General features: G+C 52.0%; 10 protein-coding genes across 10 annotated transcripts; 7 read left to right on the forward strand and 3 right to left on the reverse strand.

Moving 5' to 3' along the window:
* Positions 1–25: 25 nt before the first annotated feature.
* AtWU_10922 (cytochrome P450) lies at positions 26–1,959 on the forward strand (the record flags this gene model as incomplete). The annotated part of the gene is made up of 8 exons (XM_035506024.1): positions 26–263; positions 320–380; positions 427–699; positions 785–959; positions 1,028–1,351; positions 1,410–1,520; positions 1,585–1,745; positions 1,800–1,959. The coding sequence occupies 8 exons, from the start codon at positions 26–28 to the stop codon at positions 1,957–1,959; spliced, it is 1,503 nt and encodes a 500-aa protein (XP_035361917.1).
* Positions 1,960–2,618: 659 nt separating this feature from the next.
* Positions 2,619–4,086, forward strand: AtWU_10923 (TATA-binding protein-associated factor TAF6; the record flags this gene model as incomplete). The annotated part of the gene is made up of 3 exons (XM_035506025.1): positions 2,619–2,988; positions 3,057–3,475; positions 3,532–4,086. The coding sequence occupies 3 exons, from the start codon at positions 2,619–2,621 to the stop codon at positions 4,084–4,086; spliced, it is 1,344 nt and encodes a 447-aa protein (XP_035361918.1).
* Positions 4,087–5,738: 1,652 nt separating this feature from the next.
* On the forward strand, positions 5,739–7,290 carry AtWU_10924 (adenosylmethionine decarboxylase SPE2; the record flags this gene model as incomplete). Its single annotated transcript, XM_035506026.1, has 2 exons — positions 5,739–5,859; positions 5,915–7,290. The coding sequence occupies 2 exons, from the start codon at positions 5,739–5,741 to the stop codon at positions 7,288–7,290; spliced, it is 1,497 nt and encodes a 498-aa protein (XP_035361919.1).
* Positions 7,291–7,918: 628 nt separating this feature from the next.
* AtWU_10925 (transcription initiation factor TFIID subunit 11 family protein) lies at positions 7,919–9,026 on the forward strand (the record flags this gene model as incomplete). Its single annotated transcript, XM_035506027.1, has 2 exons — positions 7,919–8,409; positions 8,480–9,026. The coding sequence occupies 2 exons, from the start codon at positions 7,919–7,921 to the stop codon at positions 9,024–9,026; spliced, it is 1,038 nt and encodes a 345-aa protein (XP_035361920.1).
* Positions 9,027–9,754: 728 nt separating this feature from the next.
* On the forward strand, positions 9,755–11,382 carry AtWU_10926 (cytochrome P450; the record flags this gene model as incomplete). Its single annotated transcript, XM_035506028.1, has 3 exons — positions 9,755–9,799; positions 9,868–10,977; positions 11,035–11,382. 3 exons carry the CDS (start codon positions 9,755–9,757, stop codon positions 11,380–11,382), a joined length of 1,503 nt encoding a protein of 500 aa, XP_035361921.1.
* Positions 11,383–14,389: 3,007 nt separating this feature from the next.
* AtWU_10927 (membrane insertase OXA1) lies at positions 14,390–16,002 on the reverse strand (the record flags this gene model as incomplete). Its single annotated transcript, XM_035506029.1, has 3 exons — positions 14,390–15,022; positions 15,077–15,847; positions 15,913–16,002. The coding sequence occupies 3 exons, from the start codon at positions 16,000–16,002 to the stop codon at positions 14,390–14,392; spliced, it is 1,494 nt and encodes a 497-aa protein (XP_035361922.1).
* A 446-nt stretch (positions 16,003–16,448) lies between these two features.
* Positions 16,449–16,955, reverse strand: AtWU_10928 (TOM13-domain-containing protein; the record flags this gene model as incomplete). Its single annotated transcript, XM_035506030.1, has 2 exons — positions 16,449–16,568; positions 16,680–16,955. The coding sequence occupies 2 exons, from the start codon at positions 16,953–16,955 to the stop codon at positions 16,449–16,451; spliced, it is 396 nt and encodes a 131-aa protein (XP_035361923.1).
* A 675-nt stretch (positions 16,956–17,630) lies between these two features.
* Positions 17,631–18,903, forward strand: AtWU_10929 (protein phosphatase regulator SHP1; the record flags this gene model as incomplete). Its single annotated transcript, XM_035506031.1, has 3 exons — positions 17,631–17,702; positions 17,760–18,139; positions 18,189–18,903. The coding sequence occupies 3 exons, from the start codon at positions 17,631–17,633 to the stop codon at positions 18,901–18,903; spliced, it is 1,167 nt and encodes a 388-aa protein (XP_035361924.1).
* A 466-nt stretch (positions 18,904–19,369) lies between these two features.
* On the forward strand, positions 19,370–20,607 carry AtWU_10930 (Mrp/NBP35 family ATP-binding protein; the record flags this gene model as incomplete). Its single annotated transcript, XM_035506032.1, has 2 exons — positions 19,370–19,402; positions 19,624–20,607. 2 exons carry the CDS (start codon positions 19,370–19,372, stop codon positions 20,605–20,607), a joined length of 1,017 nt encoding a protein of 338 aa, XP_035361925.1.
* Positions 20,608–20,894: 287 nt separating this feature from the next.
* AtWU_10931 (uncharacterized protein) lies at positions 20,895–22,121 on the reverse strand (the record flags this gene model as incomplete). Its single annotated transcript, XM_035506033.1, has 1 exon — positions 20,895–22,121. The coding sequence occupies one exon, from the start codon at positions 22,119–22,121 to the stop codon at positions 20,895–20,897; it is 1,227 nt and encodes a 408-aa protein (XP_035361926.1).
* Positions 22,122–22,453: the final 332 nt, after the last annotated feature.

Here is a 22,453-nt window from a genome sequence, read left to right on the forward strand (position 1 = left end):
TTTATACTCGCTCGCACATTCAGTCATGGCTGCTTTGAATCTGCTAGTTGAACAAGTCCTGCCTGCTAATATCAGCTTGATATTACTCATTGGTATCCTTATCTATGCTTGTAGCGTTATTACTATTCGCCTTTACTTCCATCCCCTCAGCAAATTCCCCGGACCACGGATTGCTGCTGCGACCAGTTGGTACGAATTCTATAAAGATGTCATCCTGAGTGGACAGTACTCCAAATCATTTCCATCGCTACATGCGAAATATGGTCTGGCACTGCTGAAGAAAATGACCATCATACTCTTTATGCTCACTACTACACAGGTTCTGTCGTCCGTATTCATCCCAATGAACTTCACATTAACGACAGTGACTTTTTCAATAGGTACACAAGCAAATAAATTATGTGAGAATATGCTGACGAAACTCAGAGTATTCAAAAACGGAACGGACTTTTACAAGGATCCTGCCTTCTTTGGCAGTATTGGGTTCAATGACTCCATTGCCTTTCTCACCGATCCTCACGAATACAAGCTCCGTTATGATATTGTGAAAACCCCCTTTGCAAAAAGACATGTCGATCTTCTGGCCCCCGAGCTGGAAATGATCGTGACAGAAGCTATCAATCAAGCAAAGATCGCAGCGGAGACGCAGTGCCCGCTAAACATTCAACAGCTCTATCGTTGTGTCACGGTTAGTTCTTCGTACTCCATGACCTGCTGAAGAATATGAAGGTCAGGTAACAGTATCCTCCGTAGGCTGATCCATAATGGTATTGCTGTATGGAAGATCTTTGAACCTGGTGATGTCGGGAACAGCCTGCCCGCCGTTCCTTTCCAGCATAGACATGTTTGCGGATCGATTCCATCTGTTCAGAAGCTTTCCTATCCTCGCCCGGATTGCCCTTAACCTCCCTCCCAGACTGACGGACATAGTCGCCCCGGGCTACATCGACTTCAGACAGGTGAGTAAGCACCACTCAATGCCATTGTTCAGAGAAGCTTAGCTCACTAATAATTTAAAATCTACCAGCGATGTCTGGAGTGGATGAGAGATATCTCTACAAATCTTGCCTCAAGTGACCAAAAAGAGGGCAATACCCGAATGGCGGTTTTCAGTTCGCTTCTTCAAGCAGAGAAAGACTCTCCATCGCGGTCTATGGACGGGCTTGTTAATGAAGCTTACTTCTTTTGCTTTGCTGGGACAGATTCTACAAGCTACGCGCTATCCTGCGCTACTTATTACCTGCTAACGCACCCAAATTCTGCAAAGAAGCTGAGAGAAGAGCTCGAGTGCCAGCCTGTGAACGCAGATGGGATTATCGAATACCAATATCTACGCAACCTACCATATCTGGTAAATAACAGCGTTTCCTGTTTATAACCTGGGTCATTCGCTAATGATTTATGGATAGACCGCCGTGATCAAGGAATCACTTAGGCTGTCCTCTCCAGCTCCATCCAGACTCCCGCGTATTGTTCCCAAAGGTGGAATTGAAGTTGATGGCCAGTTAATACCACCAGGAGTAAGCCAAGGCATCCGCACTATAAGCCAAAACCGATCAAGCTAATATCCTCATTTGTCTTCAGACAGCAGTCTCAATGTCGACAAGGATGATCCACTTTGATCCAGACATCTTCCCCAAACCCGACGAATTCAATCCCGAGAGATGGATTGGCGAAAGCGGCAAAACACTGGACAAATGGAACGTTGCATTTTCCAAGGGAACACGCTCATGTATTGGCATCAAGTAAGTTTCAGGACATCAGCCATGGAAAATAGTAACTAACCGCCGTATCTTAAGCCTTGCTTACCTTGAGTTGTATGTTTGCCTTGCAAATATTTTCAACAAGACTCAGATCGAACTATACAACACAGACGAGAAAACTATGGAGTGGAGTGACCACGGAGTGGCAAGAAATGCGAAAGATGTCCATGTATTGGTGAAGGGGGTCAAAGACTAGACAGTCGAGCAAATACCGGTCATCAAATTGTCACCATTCGCGTACTTCTTTCTCAATACTGGAAGTAAAAGTACTGCTCAAGACTATGAAAGGCATCAAGAATTGAAAGACTAGGTCCGTTTCGTGACTTTACATTGCGTCCTCCTGTGGTAGGATAGGGCACTGTATACCTGACCTAGCAAAGTAGTAGTATAAACGGTTCAGGTTCACTTTCCATTTCGTCACGCTTATGGTTGACTCAATATATAAAAATGTAATATCGTATTCTATAACAGGGTTGCTTTCACGCAAGATGAAGTTGATATGTTTGTACACATGATAGTGTTGTTTTCCATTTGCAAGTGTCCGACACGGACATAGTTGAAGACGCACGTGTGGATGCCCAGCGGCAGGTTTTCTCCGCCTTCTGCCTCCGAAGCTCTCTCCGTTCCCGCGTCGCATTTATCTGCTGCCACTCATTTCAACATTGTTGCTCTGGGCCTTCCAGAATGATTTTGGCCCTTCCCGGATAATTAATTAATCTGATGATCACCTACTCACCTCACATTGCACGAAATAACCGGACCCCTCGTTGACGAGCCGACGACGTTACACCCTCCTACCCACCCTCCAACGTCCAGCCTCCGTTCTTCCACCTTCACTTCAACACCGCACCCACCATGTCCGTTTGGAACCCCGATAATATTCGCGATGTCGCCGAGTCGGTCGGTGTCGTGAACCTCAGCAATGATGTCACCGAGAACCTTGCCCGCGACGTCGAGTACCGCATCGCGCAGGTCCTCGAAGAAGCCCTCAAATTCATGCGCCACAGTCGACGCACGCTACTCACAACACAAGATGTCGCGCAGGCCCTGCGCGTACTGGACGTGGAGCCACTGTACGGATACGAGTCTACAAGGCCCTTGCGGTTCGGAGAAGCATCACTGGGGCCTGGTCAGCCGCTGTTCTACGTGGAGGACGAGGAAGTGGACTTTGAGAAGTTGATAAATGCGCCGTTGCCCAGGGTTCCTCGGGAGGTCTCTTTCACAGGTATTCTTGGCCCCTGCTGCGATGTGAAAATATCTACAATGACATGTTGGCATGCTGACTCCATTAAGCCCATTGGTTGGCGGTTGAAGGTGTACAACCGTCCATCCCCCAGAATCCTACGGCGGCCGACTCGAGAAACATGGAACTGATGTCCAAGGGACCCAACGCAAGCTCTACATTGGCGGCCATGAGTGGGGGAGGGAATGTCTCCGTCAAGCCCCTGGTGAAGCATGTGCTTTCCAAGGAGCTGCAGCTATACTTCGAGAAGGTCTGCAACGCCTTCCTGGACGAGTCCAGTGAGGAGTACAGGACGTCGGGTTATGCTAGTCTTCGAGAAGACCCTGGATTACACCAGCTGGTGCCATATTTCGTGCAGTTTATTTCGGAGAAGGTGACGCATGGACTGAAGGACGTCTTTGTCCTGACGCAGGTGATGCACATGGCCGAGGCTCTCGTACAGAACAAGTCTCTCTACGTGGACCCTTATGTGAGTCATGATTGTCACATGAACAACACCGATTACATTTGACTGACTCCTGATAGATCGCCTCACTTGTTCCACCGATTTTGACCTGCCTGATCGGCCGACAACTCGGTGGCAGTGCTGAACTGACGGAACAATTTGCCCTGCGCGACCTTGCGGCATCGCTTCTGGGCCTTATCGCCAAGAAATATTCCAATTCGTCGCATACACTGAAGCCACGCTTGGCCCGGTCGTGCCTGAAGACGTTCCTGGACCCGTCCAAGCCGTTTGGGGCGCACTATGGCGCGGTGATCGGACTACATGCGGTTGGTGGTGCGGAGGCGGTGCGGGTGCTGATCATGCCTAATCTGCCGACGTACGGCAACCTGCTCAAGGATGGGATGGCGGAGGAGAGTCCACGCCGGCCGGAGGCAGAGCGGGTGCTTAGCGTGCTGCTGGGGGTGCTGAATACGCTACGGGAGGGCCGGATGGCACTGGCCAACGGTCATGGCGCGATGGTGACGGATGGCCTTCGAGATCGGCTGAGTCAGAAAGTGGGCGAGTTCCTGGCCGCAAAGATTAGTGACGCGGGGGAAGTTGACCTCGCTCATGCCATTGTGGAGTCCTCATCCTGATTCTACATGTCTCTCTCACTACAACAAGTAGCATGAGTTGTATCTACTTTGGATGTGCATCTTAGGGGGTGGGTGAAGAGGCATGCGTGAATCTTTTCTTCATTCTTGTTAGTTGATTCTTTGTTGCTGGGCATGGACAGAATCGGCGTTTGGGCAAAAGGGTGTTTAGAAGGAGGGAATCGGGGCTATTCTTGAATGCTAGCTAGCGAATTGTACCTCTGCATGATATACTTGCTGATTGCAACAAAGTATATACTATGTTCATAAGTAGTGCTGGGAGTGTGTCTAGGGAGTGGAGGAAGTTGTGTTACCGGTTTCCTTGAAGGGAGGGGAGACACGACGTCACCCTCTCTCTCAAGTTGGTGACCCTTGTACCACCGCCTGCCTGGTTGGGCACGAAATGTCGGGTTTTTTCCGTATTATTTCGTCTGGATCTGGTATGGCTGGGAAAATGCGACCGGCTCATTCCTTATTCCTGGCCTTCTTCTCTCATCATCTACTTACTATTCATCCATCGCGCCCTCCTGCCTCTCCAGGGATCGTGTGTGGTTGGACTAAATTTCATAATTGCCCAGGTGAGTTATATGTTCCTGCATCTTCCCCTCATCTTCTTGATTGGAGGTTTCCCGATTCTGAACCGTTTTCCCGCCATTCTCTCAGATTCTGCGCTTGATTCCCAGCTGGCGCCCAACCCAGATTGGCCTCTTGTCTTTTTTTGCCCGCCCCACGAACTTTTTCCGGGCCCACACAGATCACGGACAGCAATAATAATCGCTCAACCATCGCCCGTCAATAACTACTTCTTTCTTTTCCCTCCCCCCCACGTCCGCGTGCCTTTTTTCCCAAATCTTATTTATTTCCCTTCTTCCCTCACTTGTCTGGTGAAGAGGTTTAATTGCTTTGGTTGTCTTTGACTCATTGAGTGATCAAAGAGCCAAATCGCTTTGCTGCTTCTCTCTGCACTCTTGCCCTACCCGTTATCGTTGCCGTCGGAAGTCGCCTCGCAGATGTTCAGTGCTGTGGCTTTTCGCGACATCGTGCTGTTTTAAGCTCGTCTTCTGTCCTGCCTTCCATGAACCCGAAGGATCTACTACGGTACCTGTCTAAGCCTGCCAAGTAGGTTGTCTCCGTCTTCTGAATCTCTTCCATCCACTTGGTCTCCGGTGGGTCAAAAGTTTCTGTCATGGCTAACAGATCGCGAGTAGGCCCCGATAACACGCCTGAACCCCACCTTTTTTCTCCAGTCGCGCAAACCTCACTTTTTCCTCTCCCACATTTAAAAAAGCAGATACTCTCGTCTGCTAGACCCGATACTTTCGCCGGTATCGGTATCTTCCAGCACGAGGGTTACGACGATATAGTCACCATTCCCTTTTCCAGAGGCTTTTTCCTCCTTTCCCTCTCGTTCCGCCCTCCCTAGCAGCCCTTCAGGCTTCTACCGAATCTACCCCTCTTTGGCTGAGTGCCAATTACCTAAAAAAAGATTAAGGGCCTACTCTCTCAGACGGACATAGCCCCCCTGTTCGTCTGGGCAGCAGATAGTGCTTCCTAGGCTCTTTGTCTACGGTCCACAAATCCAGTCGCGCGCACCTGCTATATCGCTGCTCCATCCGCTCTACCGATCAGTTTTACCCCATTTTCAATCGGTCAAGATGGTCTACATTGGAATTCCCCAGCACTACACGGCGTCGCCGTCCTCGTTCATGGCGACCCCGTCCTTGACGATCAACCATGAGGCGACCCAGGATCTCGATTCTACCAACGCCTTCGAAGGTATGTCACTGTTATAGTAGAAGCGCATGCTGGCATTATACTGACGTGAGCGAAGGCCCCGAGAAGCTTCTAGAGGTTTGGTTTGCCCCGTCCGCTCAGGAACTGGGTTCCGCCGGTCCTGCCGGCCTGAAGGCTGTGCCCGAAGAGATCTGGAAGGACATGCTTGATCTCGTCAACTGCCAAGTGCTCTCAATTGTCTCGTCTGAGGATGTGGACGCCTATCTCCTGTCCGAGTCCAGCATGTTCGTCTGGCCCCACAAGCTGATCCTCAAGACCTGTGGTACGACGACCCTGCTGTCGGGACTTCCGCGCATCCTCGAGATTGCCGCTCTGTTCGGTGGCTTCCCTCGCGCCACGGCGCCTTCCCGCGGCATCGCCGTCGCTGCGGCCCCGTACCGCGTGTTCTACAGCCGCAAGAACTTCCTCTTCCCTGACCGTCAGCGCGGTCCCCACCGCAGCTGGAGAGACGAGGTTCGCACCATGGACAAGCTTTTCCTCAACGGCAGCGCCTACATGATTGGCAAGATGAACGGCGAGCACTGGTACCTCTACCTGACTGAGCCCAACACCTTGCTCACTCCCCCGACCAGCCCTCGGGTCGAGTCTGAGGATCCGGTGACCGAGACCAAGATGCTTCAAGTGCCCGCAGCTGGAGCGTACCAGACTCGCGAAGATCAGGATGAGACTTTGGAGGTGTTGATGACCGACCTGGATGAGGAGAACGCCAAGCAATTCTACCTCGACCACGCTACTGCTGTTGCCGAGAAGCGTTACTGCAACTTCGAGGCCGACAATGACGACCACGTTGATGTCTTCAGCAACAACTCCGATATGGATGACGTGTCGTCCAACGGCAGCCGCGTCTTGCCTCCTGAGCTGACTACCGAGGGTCACGCTCTGGGAACGGTTGTGTCGGAGTCTTGTGGTCTTTCGGATGTCTATCCTAAGTCCAAGTTCCCCGAGTCCCGGATCGACGCCTACCTGTTCACCCCATGCGGATTCTCCGCCAACGGCGTCATCCCCACCCCGGACCAGAACACCGGAACGCACTACTTCACGGTGCATGTGACCCCGGAGCCTCACTGCTCCTATGCGTCGTTCGAGACCAACGTGCCGCACTCGCAGAACGGCCAGACTACGCAGGAGATCATCCAGCAGGTGGTGAACATCTTCAAGCCCGGACGCTTCACGGTGACCTTGTTCGAGGCTAAGCCTGAGACTACTACGGCCGACGGCGAGTTGGACCACATCAAGGAGGTCAAGTACATTGAGCGGCAGGCAGCTCGTCGCACCAAGATGGAAAATGTGGCAGGATATCGTCGGGTGGATCGGATCGTGCATGACTTGGACGGATATGACCTCGTGTTCCGCTACTACGAACGTCTTGACTGGAAAGGGGGGGCCCCTCGGCTCGGAGAAGAGCGCGTTTGAGAGCGAACACAGTGTCTATCCATGCATGAGAGGTGAGATGGAAGTGGGAGAATGATATCGTTTACTTGACTGTTTCCAATTTCGGGTTTTGTCAGCTGTTACTTTTCTGTCATCGAGCGATTGAGCTTTGTTCCTTTTGAGCAATGTTAGTATCCACCTTCGCTTACGCCTTGTGGCATTGTGGTTATTTTGAATGAATATTATCCGTCTTACGGACTGATCAGGCGCATTGATCGTAGAACTGTAGAACTTCCGAGTAGTTGAGTGATGAACGAGTGAAGTAGAAATAAGCAGCGGGCGGGCGCAGGAGCGCGCCGGCGGATAGTCGACCACTCGGCAGACTTGCCGGATGGGGGGCCGTAACACCGATAAGCCGCCTTTCGTTCTTTCATTCGCGCTTCATCGCATCATCTTCCCCAAGCTGTCTCCATATCCAGTCCACCACCTTTACCCTTTCTATCCTGAATGATTTAACAACCTAATCCTGAATCGCGCTTTGCCGAAATCCCCAGACAGATCGAGATACGAGTTTTCATCCGCGCAGCGAGCAAGCCTTGTCGGCTCTCGACTACCAACACCACCCATCACTTCATTCCTTCAACACAAACACATACACACAACCACCACGATGTCTTCACCACCTCCTCCATCCTCCAATCCCCTCAAACGCCCCTCCATCTCCTCCGCCTCTTCCCAACCCCTCGGCAGCCATCCCAAACGACCGCGCATGCATCCCCTCCGCCAGACCTCCTTCCCCAACACCATCGACGCAGACACGCGCACCTACAGCGACGCCGGCAGCGTGACGGGCAGTTTCACAGGCAGTTTAGGCGGGACTAGCGCAGATGGCGTTTTTCTCACGAAGGGAAAGAAGCGCGGCCGCAAGAGTAAAGCGGAGAAGGAGCGCGAGAGGGAAGAAGGGAGTCTGCGGGCAGGGATGGATCGACTGGGATCGGTGGATGCGGATGGCGCGTCGGTGAGGGGTGGTGCTGGTGGTGGAGGTGCTGGAGGAGGAGGGGGAGAAGATGCCGATGAGGATGAGGATTTTGATGATGAGGGGGAGTTGTTGGGGAGGGAGGAGGGGACGACGGATACGGAGGCGGAGAAGAAGAATATGGCGTGCGTATCCCACCATTCCCTTTGTTGGGTTGTGTTGTATCGTGGTGTGGTGCTAACTGATTCTGTCTAGATTGCTGGTGGATGCATTCAATCCCATCCAGTCGGAAAGATACGATTTGTTCAAACGAGCCAAGTTACGAAAGGAAACGCTACGACGTATTGTCAATCATGCTCTGTCGCAGTCTGTGCCGGCTAGTGTGGTTACCACGATAAATGGCTTTACGAAGGTCTTTGCCGGTGAGATTATTGAGAAGGCTCGTACCGTGCAGGCTGAATGGGCTCTTGCTCATGATCAGGCGGCTTTGGCTGCCATTGAAGCTGAGCAGGCGGCGACCACGACAACAACAGCAACAGCAACACCTGGGGGTATCAAGCAGGAGCCCGTGGAGAGGGGGCCTATGTCTACGCCTGCTGGGAAGAAGGATGTCAAGTTGCCTCCGAATCCCCATCGGGGCCAGTTACTGCCTTCGCATCTGAGGGAAGCGCTGCGGCGGTATAAGCGGGATGGAGAGGGTGGTGGCGTAGGGTTCTCCGGACTAAGTATGGGTAATTTGGGGGTAAGAGGGTCGGTCACTTGGTCTGCTGGGAGTGTCGGGGGTCGGCGTATCTTCCGGTAATTATTGATCATGGAGTTGGTTAGTTGGGGAGCTGTGGGAGCAGACTTGAGCATGGATAGCAAAATGGTGGCTGATAAAGACCACTGCTGTGATGATATTGCTTAATACATGACGGTAGACAGATTGTCTATATTTCACTGAACAATCAATACTCAGATTAATCTCTAGCATGCCATGCATACTACTCATCACCATATAGCAGTGATAAAATTGATATGTAGTGATAATACATGCTACGTGCATATGCTTCCCATAATTCTTCTTTTTATACTCTCATCAAGGCTTTCTATCCATCCGTTAGGGTCCTCATCGCACCATCTATCTCTCGAGCCTACGCTCCACCCCCATCCTTTGCATCCATTCACCACCTCCCCCCGACTCAATATAGAAACATCGATACTATCCAACATATCTATTCCGAAGATAGCAGTGCGCCCATTAACCTGTTGATCTCGACCAAAGGGCGTGTGATGAAAGGGATTCTACCAAAATAATACGGGGAGGGATCGGCAAAAGAAGAGATAAGCAGTGTGGATGGAGAAAACCGAGGGGTCATACAGGGATCTCCTTCCTGTTGAATGGGAAATTAGGGGCCACGATGTGATAGGCTGTACGTGCATGCATTAGTCCAGGTAAGCCAACAGCTCTTTGTCTCCCAACCTTTAGCAACCCTATTTAGTGTGCTTCCCCAACTCCTACATTTCCGCTCCTACCACCATATCATCAACATGGCTGTTAACGTTTTGAGTATAGGTATTTCCCTGCTCGTGATTGTATGCATCTTCTTCCTCACCAAACTACTTTACTTTTAATCCGAATAATTACTAATCTGTTTGCTCAGTACCCCATAAGCCGCATTATCTACAATGTGTTTTTCAGCCCATTGAGCCATGTACCCGGTCCAATTAGTTGGTCTGCCACCCGTTTGCCGTTCATTAGGGCGCTACTTCGGGGCACAATTGTCCATGACTTTGAAAGATTACATCGCAAGTATGGGCCTGTTGTGCGTACCGCCCCGGACGAGGTCAGCTTTGCCAGCGGGGACGCATGGACAGACATCTATGCGAGTCGGCCTGATGATCGCCAATTTCTCAAGGATCCCCTCTGGTGGCGAAGACAGCCTGGCCAGCCTGATACTCTTTTGAGTGCGATTCACCCGGCCAAACATTCTCGTATGCGTAAATTACTCGCTCCGGCCTTCACTCCGCGTGCTTTGAGGGCGCAGGAGGCTCTCCTGCAGAGATATGCCTCACTTCTTGTCGACCGGATCAGAGACCAAGTATCAGCCGCTGGCACAGAGGGAACAGTGATTGACATGGGCCCCTGGTTCAATTTCACCACTTTCGACATTTTCGGCGACCTCGGCTTTGGCGAGTCCTTTGATTGTCTGCAGCACTCACGGTATCACCCCTGGATTGCGCTGCTATTCGGAAGTGTTAAGGCGGCCTCATTCATTGCAGCAGCGCGGTATTACCCCCCGTTAGAAGCGCTACTGATGAAATGCATCCCCCGCTCGCTGCACGAAAAGAGTCAGCGTCATTATCGACAGATTGTGGATAAGATCGACCGACGGCTTAGCTGGGAACTTCAGCGGCCGGATATCATGTCTCATCTAATCGATGAGAATGGCCAAGTGGAATTACCGCGGGGGGAGCTTAACTCGACCTTTATGATCTTGACTACAACGGGCAGTGAAACAACTGCCACGGTGTTGACGGGTATATTGGCCTATCTAGTGAATGAACCACCGATAAAGGAGCGCCTCATCCAGGAGGTCCGCGAAAGGTTCGAATCGAGTCAAGACATCAGCCTGTCCGCAGCGGCGGATCTGTCGTACCTCACTGCAGTGATCCAGGAGGGTCTCCGACTGTGTCCACCCGTGCCGTGGATGCTTCCCCGCCAGGTGCCACCGGGAGGAAGCACTGTGTGTGGGACTTGGTTACCAGGCGGAGTAAGTCAACAAACAATACATGATCGACATAGCACTGACAACGACATCATGGCCTAGACCTCAGTTTCTCTACAGGCTTACACCCTCAATCGCGACCCCTCTCGCTTCCATGCAGCCTCGTCCTTCATTCCAGACCGATGGCTTCCGGATGCGTTGAACAACCCTAACTCACCCTTTTACCACGATGACCGTCAGGCGGTGCAGCCGTTCAGCATGGGCCCACGGTCTTGCCTAGGTCAGCACCTGGCGTGGGCAGAGATGAGGTTGATCCTCACTAAATTACTGGTCAGCTTTGATTTCGAGGCGGTAGAGGGGAAACGCCTGCAATGGGAAGAATTGCGGACTTTCTTGTTGGTGGAGAAGCGACCCTTGGAGGTGCGAGTGCGGCTGGCCCCGTCTTTGTAGGGCTGAGTTTCTGGAGGTTGATTCAGATTGTTCCTACGCGATTGCTTATGAGGACAGATGATTGTTACATTTTGTTTAGGACATTATCAGGACTAGTAGAAGCTTTCGAGATTTAGTTCCTATTCTTTTTTATTAATGCCTCTATTCGGGTTTCATAACCCCATTATGACTGATTATTTCAGGTAACCTTTCAAGCCAGCAAGTATATCCTAACATAGATCAAGTGATAAATAAGCATTTTCTACTACCTGAAGCTTAATACAGGAACAGCTAAGATAGTAAACTATGTCTAGTAGGATCCTGGATAGCACGCAGGCTTGCATACTAAGACCTATTTTTAGAATAACTATAGCTATCCTCAGCATAGCACGCACATTCTGCCGTATCCCGCTCCTTCTTGTCCAATCAACCCTTGACACTGCCATTTCATTGGTGTGCACCACTGTCTACTAAGTAAAGACGCATAAATGTACCAGTGCGGCTCTTGATCGTCAACAACCCATTTCAACCGGCCAACATGGCTCTGTGCTCCATCTGGTTCAACACATTCAGTGGTCATATCCAAGCGATCTGACTTTCGCAGGCAATTACCATCGCTATCGCGGACGCGGAGTAGGATCCGAAACGAACTTTTTGATGCTTCCCAAGGGCATCACGTAGGAATATGCGTTTCCCGCTTGAGACGCTGCACGTAGGAGCATCAGTTCGCATCTCTCGTCATTTGTGGAAAGGACTGAAGGTGAAAGCACCTCGGAGGGCTCTTTTTGTCGTCGCTCAGAGTCAGGTTGTCCGGTCGATTCCAGGCCATGGGTAGTAGCAACCGCTGATTTCAAGGTTGTCTTTCTCGACCCTGGACACGACTTGCACTTCAAAGAGTCGTTTCTGCAGGTACTTAACGTTCGTAAGGTCTTTGCCGTCTGATGAGTAACTCCCACTGGATTCTCCTCATCATCTGTGGCCGTGTTGAATTGCCAGAAGCTGGCCCCAGCAAGAAGTACAACCTGCCTTACTACCTTAGCCATTCATATGCCCTTATGAAACTGCCTTGGGTCAATGACACATTTTTTGAGGGTTTCAAGTCAGGAATTGTTATGGAAGGTGGCTTTGATGCTTCTGCGAGTGAGGTACGGATCAGACTAGGTCAAATCCCGCTCCTGACACTGGAGTGTGTACAATGGTACGTCGAGTGAAGAATATATAACCCATAGACGCAGCCAATCCTCGCTTGAAGCTTTACTATCTGGGGTGATCCCCTCGAGTAGCCCAGGTTGGAACTTAGCTGCTGATTAGAATGCATCAAGGCTGCAGCTTAGGACAAGCCTGCTGGTCGGGGGCGGGCAGTGATTGGGAGCCTATATTCCGTGTCCCACAACCCCAACTGTACAGTAAAGCCGCGGAGATCGTTATTAATGCGATGCTAGAACGAAAGGAGCTGTATCATCATGTTGTGCTCGCAGTATTGTTGCGCAAAGTCTGACTGCCCTATCAGCTATTTCCTACTCTTTAGCCATCGAGTGAGACAATTATGGCATTGCTGCATCAGATACCCATTCTGAGAATCCTTCAGAGAACTCTGAAATTAGTCAACGGCCAGCTTTATGTAGATGTTGCGCAGGCACTTTCGGTTAACGACAAGCCGTAAGAAGCGTATATGTAGACCACGGTTTTGAGAACGTTGTAATGCACTGGACGTCACTTGTGGCGTTGCAAAGTTTATTGCCCCTAGGCTTTCTTCTTGATGCTTAAGCATTTTGCGAGTAGGTTTGAAATTGTGTCTTTGTCGCCGCTGTTCTAGAGTATCCGCAATTGCTTTTGCTACCCTGGTACACGTGGTCACCCAAGTTGCAAACTGCATGAGACTAGGTCATTCTTCATCAGCCCAGAGATGTCTAGTGCTCTTAAAGCACTTATAAAGTGTCGGCAGACCATGGTGAACCCCAAAAGAATCTGTTTTATTGATTGGTGTGCCCTAGAACCACAGATCGATTTATTATGCCTTATGCTCGGACAGGATACAATCAAAGTCTCTTCTCGTAGAGCGAACTGTTTCATTCACGAGAAGGTCGTCTCTTTATTCGTATTCGACATGTTGTCTAGCTCTTCGACAAGGTCCAAGAAAGTTCGCAGCCCCAACACTGGACAGTGCTCCCAGTCGCATAAATGAGGACAGAGGTGTCTCATTCAAAACCCTAAGTGCTATACCATATTGGGGTTTCGTTAGGTGACCATGATACGGATATCCCAGCACAGAACTCGACTGTGGAGAGTCATTGAGACCTCGAGCTAGTATGGAAGGGTGGTCTCAAGCGGTGCCAGTCGTATAGTTTGAAGAAGATCCGTTTCAAGTTCGGTTTGGGCCGCTGGCCAACAAGCAAAGGATCATCGACGAGCTAATTCTTCATGTCTCAGGATATTCAGCCCTTATGTCTGATGATGCAGATTGGAGACTTTCGACATGCCCCTTTCCGGTCGCCAGATAGATGCTTGTTGGTAGACATGGCAAGTATGCAGTCTGCCATATGTAGCTTAGATCTTTGCATCTGGAGATGGATGTGATCAATCAGGCTAGTCAAGATTTCTCCTGCCGTAGCTTAGATGTGTTCGTATGAGATGAGTGATGATAGAGAGAATATAGCAGTTCACACAAAGTATTTTGGAGAGTGAGAAACGTGTTATGTTTTGTGGAGAGAGGATGAAGGAAGAGGAAGAAGAAGCCCACGCTGGCGCCGGGGCGATGGCTTTTATAGGCAAACCCTGAGCAGGGCCAGTGAAGCTATTCGCCGACTAAGCAAGAGTGATAGACTCGGGGTGGTTAGTGAACGGGACGACAAGATATTGTGAATATCTTCACATTTAGTAAATATGCATCGATATTCCATGGTTAACAGACCTAGTCTATTCCTATAAAACAACCGAGGTGAATGAGAATGAGATAGCATCAATATAATACAGATAATTACAAAAAACATCACGCTGGAGCCCGTCACGCCTGGTCATATCAATGCACTTATTGCCGGCTCGCCTGCGCAGCCTTCTGGCGCTGCAGCTCCATGGCCCTCATGTGAGCCTCGCGACGGGCATGGTTCCGCTCCTCGCGCTTCCACGCCTCCTCCTCAGCACGCCGTCTCTCGTAGTCCTCCGCCAGCTTGCGGTCCTTCTCGCTGAGTCGGGGGCCCGCGGAAACAGTTCCATCCGCGTTCTTGGTGGGACCACTGCCCCGGTACTCCTCAACCTTCTTCTGCATCTCATCCTTGAGCTTCGATCCAGTCTCCTTGACTTGTCCGATGGTACGGTCAATGAGACTCAACCTCTCGCGCTCCGCCTCCTCAGCAGCCTTCTGGACGGCCTCCTTGTCAGGTACTTCGTTGATCAAGCGGAGGCCATGGTCATCGTTTTTTTGCTGTTCGTCGGGCTTCGGGACGTTGGGATCCACTATGGTGATACCAGCCATCCTCCGGAAAGTAGACGAGCTAAGCAAGTACGTTTGCCCCAGAGCAAACACACTGGTGGTCATGAAGTAGAGCTGAAGGGCACCAGGGAAATTGGCCATGAACAGGAACGAAATCGCGGGCATGCCGTAGAGGAAAATGTTCTTGAAAGCGGAGTCTTTCATTTGGTTCATACCGGTCTCTCCTCCTTTCTACACGCAACTGCATTAGCTAGACGTTTGGAAAGAAAAGGCAAAGTTCCGAACCTTGAGAGTGTGATGTAGGATAACTGATCCAATCAAAGGAAGAATGTAGTAGGGATCGGAAACAGTAAGGTCCTGAAGCCAGCCAACGTGTTCCGTGGTCAGTCCGGGCACCGGCAGACTGCACATGTTGTTGACGACACGGTAACAACCAAAACCGAAGGGAATATGGATCATCGGGATCATTGCTTTCCAGGGCTTGATACCGTGATCCTTGTGCAGCTGGCTCAGCTCCGCCCTCTTCCGTGTCGCCTCCATCAGGTCATTCTTATAGTTGGCCTGAACCATCTCCGTCCGAAGCGGCGTGGTGAGGTGCTTGATGTTGTTGAGCTTAGTACTGGTGTCCGCGGCCATAAGTGTAGGGTACAGAAGACCCAGACGAATGAAGAGACCGGTTGCGACAATCGCACCCCACCAGGGGAGACCACCCATAATGTGGAAGTGCTCAACGCTCCATTCGATCATGGACGAAAAACCCCAACCGAAATCCAAGCCCAATTGCTTCAAATATCCAATCTGCTCCGGGATCGCATTGATATCAGCTGCGGTCAGTTCATTGAGGTTGACTTCTCCTTGGGGTGCGAGAGAGACATCACTGGCCGCCGGGACCGAGGGAGTAGTCGATGAAGGAGCCGAAGAGGTGGAATTGAAGCGAGCGGCGGCCACTCCGGTGATCGCAGTGGCAGGCCGCCAGGAGCGCGTTCCAAGCAGCGTCTGCTTGGATTGGCCATATGGGACGGCGGTTCTCAGGGTCTGCGGACGGAATGAGGACATCTGTAGGGCAAAGTCAACAATCTCGTACTCGAGCCGACAAGAGATGACTGCGGCGGAGGACAAACCGATCGGCTGGAACGTGAGAAGGCATACAACCGTTGCCGGGCCACGGCGGGCAAGACGCCGCGTCCACTGAGACCAGTCCCTCCCAACATGGCGAGAATTGGTATGAAGGTGGATGAGATGAATTGGGGAATCGAATCGGAGTTTGGGGAAAATCGCGGAGGCTTTTCGGGACGCTTTTTCGGCGCCAAGCCTGCCTTTTCTGCCGGGCGGAAATCCTCAATTCATTCCTACGGAGTCTCGAGCGGTCTAGTCTTCGCTATGAATTTAGGCCGATTTAACATCCATGTGGCTATTCTCAAGGAACCCAAATCTCGTCAATGTGTGAGAGGTTAAATTCGAGGTGGTTCGCCAGACGCCGTCCAGTCAGACCGATTACTGATGCTTGCTCTATGTACACTGTAACCCCCTGATGCGCATTCATGCCACCCTGCAAGCGACAAGAAATGAACTGTTTTGATGCCACTTTACCCGTACATGCCAATATCAATCGGGCGTGATGAGATATCTATATGGTCCGCTAGTACTCCATCCGGGTCTACTCTAGAGACGTAGCATCCTTCAGTCCGGCCGCCCTAGTCCCCCTCCGTTGCGACGGGATGTCTCGCACCTCGATTCCGGGCCCGACAGGTCTCGAACGCCGATGCATAGGGAAGACCTAATATGAACATATAATTAGTGTTATTGAACCATAACGAAAGCCGGCTTTGAACAAAGGACGGGGGCGAGTCCTGCGCCCCTGTCTATCAAACAGAGATTGTAATCGTACCTTTGTCCCGGACCAGCCGAGTCGATAGGCGGCTTCATGTGCAAACAACTCGCCAAATCCCAGCATCAACCCATTCACGAATGGGAGAACGAGGTTAATGGCAGCTCCCCGCAGGATACTCCAGATGGTTGGGGGCTTGTAGAGGATCAAGGGGGAGCTCGAGGAGGATGACTGAGAGCCGGAGATGTCATGATTGGCCGAATAGTTCTCAGAATCTGAGTGGACAGTCAGTCCAGATTCATACAGCTCCCTCGAGCTGGAGAGGTCGGCGGCCATGATGCGGGGAGAAGGCGATCAACAGGGAAAGGGAACTGTAAAGGACGGGGCTGGAAATTAGAAAAGCCCGTCTGTGACTGCAAAACAATCAGCAAGTTGACAGACGCGGGGATACGAAGGGCACCAACTGAATGGAGGGGAATTCGGCGCTGGATGAGGTCGGTCCCTTGGGGTTGGCTGGATTGACGATCTACACCTGACCTGCAGAAGCCGTTATGTAAGCAGCCTGCCCTCGCGTTCGCTACAGCAACAACCAGAAGAGACAGCCTGCAGGGTCGTGTGATAAAATCAAGTATAGTCAGACGAGCAGTCCAGTATGAGAAGCAAGTGAGAGTGCAGCCAAGGAATGAAAGGAGTGAAGTCACTACTTTTCGTCACGGAATATCCTCTCATTGATGGTTCGCCGGGGGATTCCTCAGGCACCAGCGGAAGATCCCCTCTTCCGGATGACCAATCAGGCAACAGTGACGTACCGTTATTGGGTCCCTTCAGCTTCGTGAAGAGCTACAATAATACGAATCACTGCATCTTCCAAGTCCCCGACATTCTCCGCCTTTCTTCGATAGGTTTTGTGCTTTTCCATCTTCGAATCAGTGCTGGACTGCGAAGCTTCACAAAATCTAACACCAACCATCACAACGTGTGCAGTGCCGTCACGGTCGATTTACTTCCAACATGGAGCACAACGCGGACCGCGATGAGATTGTCTCTCAATTCTGCGCCATGACTAGGACGGATCCTCACGAGGTACATGCTAATGGTCTCATCTCTAGCTATGGTTGCTAATTACATTCTTCATCTCAGGCGCAAGGCTATCTGGCAGCCAACGAGTGGGATCTCGAAGCCGCAGTCACCGAATTCTTCGCCGAACAAGATGAAGCCTCACAGGATACTGGCGCAGCTGGTGGTGGTCGCCGACTCGGCGCTGAATCGGAACCCTCTGCCGGCCGTTCGCTTGGTGGCAGCTCCTCTCAGTCCCCCTCCACTACCCCGCAGCCCTCGTCCCGCAGGTCGGCCCCGAAAAAGAAGTTTGCGACCCTGAACGATTTTGCGTCGGGTGGAGGGGAATCCTCCGAGGAAGACGATGCAGTGAACCAAGACTTCTTTGCTGGCGGTGAAAAGTCGGGCTTGGCTGTGCAGAACCCTGATGATATTAAGAAGAAGATCATTGAAAAGGCCAAAAGGTGAGGACCTTTGGATAAGCTTGATTGTACAAGGCTGATACGTTTGTAGGGCTCAGCCTCCGCCATCGGATGAACCCACCAGAAGGTCTTTCTTCACCGGCACCGCACGTACCCTTGGTGGTGATGAGGCTCCCAGCAGAGTGATCGAATCCCCCAGTGCACCTGTCTCGCAGACACCGCAGCGCGTACATAGAACCCTACACTTCTGGTCTGATGGCTTCTCGGTTGATGATGGAGAGCTGTTCAACTCCGACGACCCCGCCAACCGCGAAATCCTCGAGGGTATCCGCCAGGGCCGTGCCCCGCTCTCTATCATGAATGTGCAGGCTGGTCAGGAGGTGGACGTGGAAATTAAACAGCATGACGAGAAATACGTGAAGCCCAAGCCTAAGTACAAGCCCTTCTCTGGGGCTGGACAGCGCCTCGGCAGCCCCACACCTGGTGTGAGAGCACCTGCGCCAGCAGCTGCCCCTACTCCCAGTCAGTCCACCGAGCCAGCCAAGCCGGACATAGATGAGTCGCAGCCGACGGTGACTCTTCAGATCCGCCTTGGAGACGGCTCACGGCTCACTTCCCGGTTCAACACCAGCCATACCATTGGTGACGTGTACCAGTTTGTAACCGCTGCCAGCCCTAGCAGTCAGTCGCGTCCCTGGGTATTGATGACTACGTTCCCCAGCAAGGATCTCTCCGACAAGAGTGTTGTGCTGGGTGAAATGGCGGAGTTTAAGCGGGGCGGCGTGGTGGTACAGAAGTGGCAATAAGTGCGGTGGTATAGTCCTGTTGAGTATAGAGGTGTGCATAAGCTCGGTGCAATTTCTCACAACGTCAGGATTCAGTGATAGGCATTTTAGGCATAGATATGAGTTGATGAGAAGCAGCTCCCGAGTTTTGTCATGGAATGATACAATGATGATCAGTAATGAGCAGTCTAGGGTTGACATTAGTACAAAAAGTCTAATGCTGCAGACTCGTACAGCATGTAGAGAGTAGCACACCATCGTTATACGCAGTATACTCTGCAGCATGCATGCATCTCGTAGACCTAGATAGCAGTGACTGAGTGAGGGAGTGATATCTCCGGACCGGCTGGATTGATAAGCAAAACTCCGCGGAATGACGCAGAAAAAAAGCCCACCCGAAATCGGCTCGCCATCGCCATCCCCAGACCTTCACCACTCCTCCAACCCAACCAGATACCCAGATCTAAATCAGAGGAAGATACTCAAGATGCCTCTCGACGGGGTCAAGAATGTTGTGCTGGTGAGTATACACCTTCAACTGCCCTACCTTCAACCTTCCTCCAGCTCCAAATCCCATTGCGACAACCCCTCCTCTCTTATCGATAACAGCGCGCAACTGCACACAGCATGGATATAGAGCCATGCCTACGCATACAATGCGCACACATCCTACCTACCTCTCTCTCTCTCTATCTTATTCCAATGCTATCCCTCAAAACAAGCTAATAATCTAACCCCCAGGTCCTCTCCGGCAAAGGCGGGGTCGGCAAATCCAGCGTAACACTACAACTCGCCCTCGCGCTCACCCTCCAAGGCAAATCCGTCGGAATCCTCGACATCGATCTCACCGGCCCCTCAATCCCCCGTCTAGTCGGTCTCGAAGACGCAAAAATCACCCAAGCGCCGGGTGGTTGGCTTCCTGTCCCCGTTCACCCTTCCACCCTCAGCAGAAGCACACCTAATGCGTCCACCACCTCCTCACAACCAGACTCCTCCACCACCACCACAACAACAGAAAGCACCATCAAGCACGGCTCCCTCCGGTGCATGTCCCTCGGCTTCCTTCTCCGTTCTCGCTCAGACGCCGTAATCTGGCGGGGGCCCAAAAAGACCGCTATGATTCGACAATTCCTCTCGGACGTGCTATGGAATGAAACCGATTACTTGCTTATTGATACGCCTCCTGGAACGAGTGATGAGCATATTGCTCTTGCGGAGCAGCTTTTGACGCTTTGTACGATTGATGCTTCTTCTTCTTCCTCATTGCCTCGGCTTGCTGGCGCGGTGCTGGTTACTACGCCGCAGGCGGTGGCGACGTCTGATGTACGGAAAGAGGTGAATTTCTGTGTGAAGACGAGGATTCCGATGTTGGGTGTGGTGGAGAATATGTCCGGGTATACGTGTCCGTGTTGTGGGGGGGTGACGAATTTGTTTTCGAGTGGTGGGGGGCAGGTTTTGGCGGAGGAGATGGGGGTGAGGTTTTTGGGGAAGGTGCCGGTTGATGTTGGGTTTGGGGAGTTGGTGGAGGGGAAGGTTGGTGGGGAGGAGGAGGATAGTGAGGATGAGGATGAGGGTGGGGATGGAAGTGCTGATAAGGCAGATGGGGAGAAGAAGGAGGAGGAAGAGAAGGATGAGAGGCCGTTGGTGGAGAGGTATCGGGAGTGTTGGTCGTATGCGCGGTTCGAGGAATTTTCGAAGACGTTGATTGCGGAGATTGAGGGGTGATGAATCATGGAGTTAGTAGTATATACAGGGGGTTACTGTTAGAGCATGTGTCATGGGTGGCGTCTTTTGGCATGGATGTAGAGTGATACGAGATCATGATTTACTATGAAAGAAAAGTACTGTTGCTCATCAATGTGGAAGGCATAGTCATCAGTCATTATATGTCGTGGGTAGCATCGCTGCCTAGTAATTCTGCCGTGTATAAATAGCATCGTATATCATATCATAATCATCATCGCCACCGTTCCTCGTCATTTCATACATTCCCGCGAGCAACATCATTACCATCACGCATTTGAAATAGTTTGATCTCGTTCCAACATCGCTCGTAGTCGCATCTCAGCCGTTGCCTGTCTTGCCTCGGAACCAGCAGCTACGGCACCATACTGTAGCCAGCTTAGAAGCGCCTGCACATCGGCTACCAGGGACGGCGGAATCCAACCCCTATATCCAGCGCTGGAATCCATAGCGCTAGGACCGAGAAGCTCCTGGCCTCGCGGGATCTCCGAGGAAGAGGTTGCGTTGGCCTCAGCCTGGGCATCAAGCAAGACCTCGGATACAAGAGCCGGAGTAAGAATATTCGAGCCCGACTGTGTCTGCGTGCCTAACAGTGTACGGCCGCCTGAATTGGGCTTGGAGGCAAATTGCCTCGTGGGAAGTGCTCCCAGCGCGGGCTCTTCGGCCGGCGCATGCAATGCCAGGGGAGATCTTGGGGTACTGGGCGGGGCCTGGCTGGACGAGCCGGCCCCAGAGAACGGAGTTCTGAAAGGAAACCCCGTAGATGGTCGTCTGCCGTCCCAGTGTCGATACTGCGATAAGGACGAATGATCACGTCCATCGGCGACACTATTCTCATCGTCGTAGATGACCACGTTGTCGCTTTGTCTTTCATGATCGGAGCTGGCTTCTTCGACTGTTACCAGACCACCCGGGGGAGCCCGAATCTCGCCTAGCGGAGCAATATGACTTCCATACTCGTTCGCCAGACTGAGTCTGCTGCGCCCGCAGATCTCTCCGATCGAGTCTAACGTCTGGCGAATATTCGGCTCGATAGCTCGCAGTATGCCGTCTATGCTAAAGTCGTCCTCTGATGGGAGAGCAGGCCCGCGTCGCTGGCTTCTTGAGCCACCGATGAATGGAAATGAGCGCCGCGAAGGCATCGTGGTCGAAGTGCTGGAGGTGTCATGAGGGCCGCCCGAATATGCCCTAACCAGCACAGGCTGCGATGCCGACGTTGAGGGTCGCGAAGTAGCTGACCGATTATGGTTTCTCCAGGATGAGGTCCCGGGGTTCCCATTCAGCTGACGTAGCGTAGTGGTACGATGCGCTCGAGAGGACTCATCTAGCGCGGGTTCATAGCGATAGGGAGCAGTTTGTTGCAGAGGACGGACAGTCTCGACCACCGGCGAGGCATGCAGAGGGTTCAGCTGCGACCATCTCCGGCGTGGCAAAGCGGACGAGGACGATGGAAAAGCGTCCGTGTGGGCGAGCAGCCTGCCGGACCTATAATCCATCTCCGTTCAGGGCAATGCGATGCAGGCTGTGACGCAGCAGCGGAGCGTAGACGGGGATATGACCACCCGCAACGAAACAACACCACCACCACCGGAGTAAAAACCCCGCCTTCCGGCCAATACGCAACAGCAGCGGCAGATCGGCTGGCAGCAGGGAAGGCGATCAAGCGCCTGTCAGACAACAAGTTCTCAGTAGCGGCTGGCGGCGGCGGTGGACGGGCAGACAACGCAGGACACGTATCACGCTCCAACGCCTCGCTCCACGGAACACAGATGCATGGACTCAGCAGGCCAACGAGCTGGCATGATCGGGGAGGCAGATGACTGTGGAT

Source organism: Aspergillus tubingensis (assembly GCF_013340325.1).
Source record: "Aspergillus tubingensis WU-2223L DNA, scaffold_15, whole genome shotgun sequence".
NCBI lineage: Eukaryota > Fungi > Ascomycota > Eurotiomycetes > Eurotiales > Aspergillaceae > Aspergillus > Aspergillus tubingensis.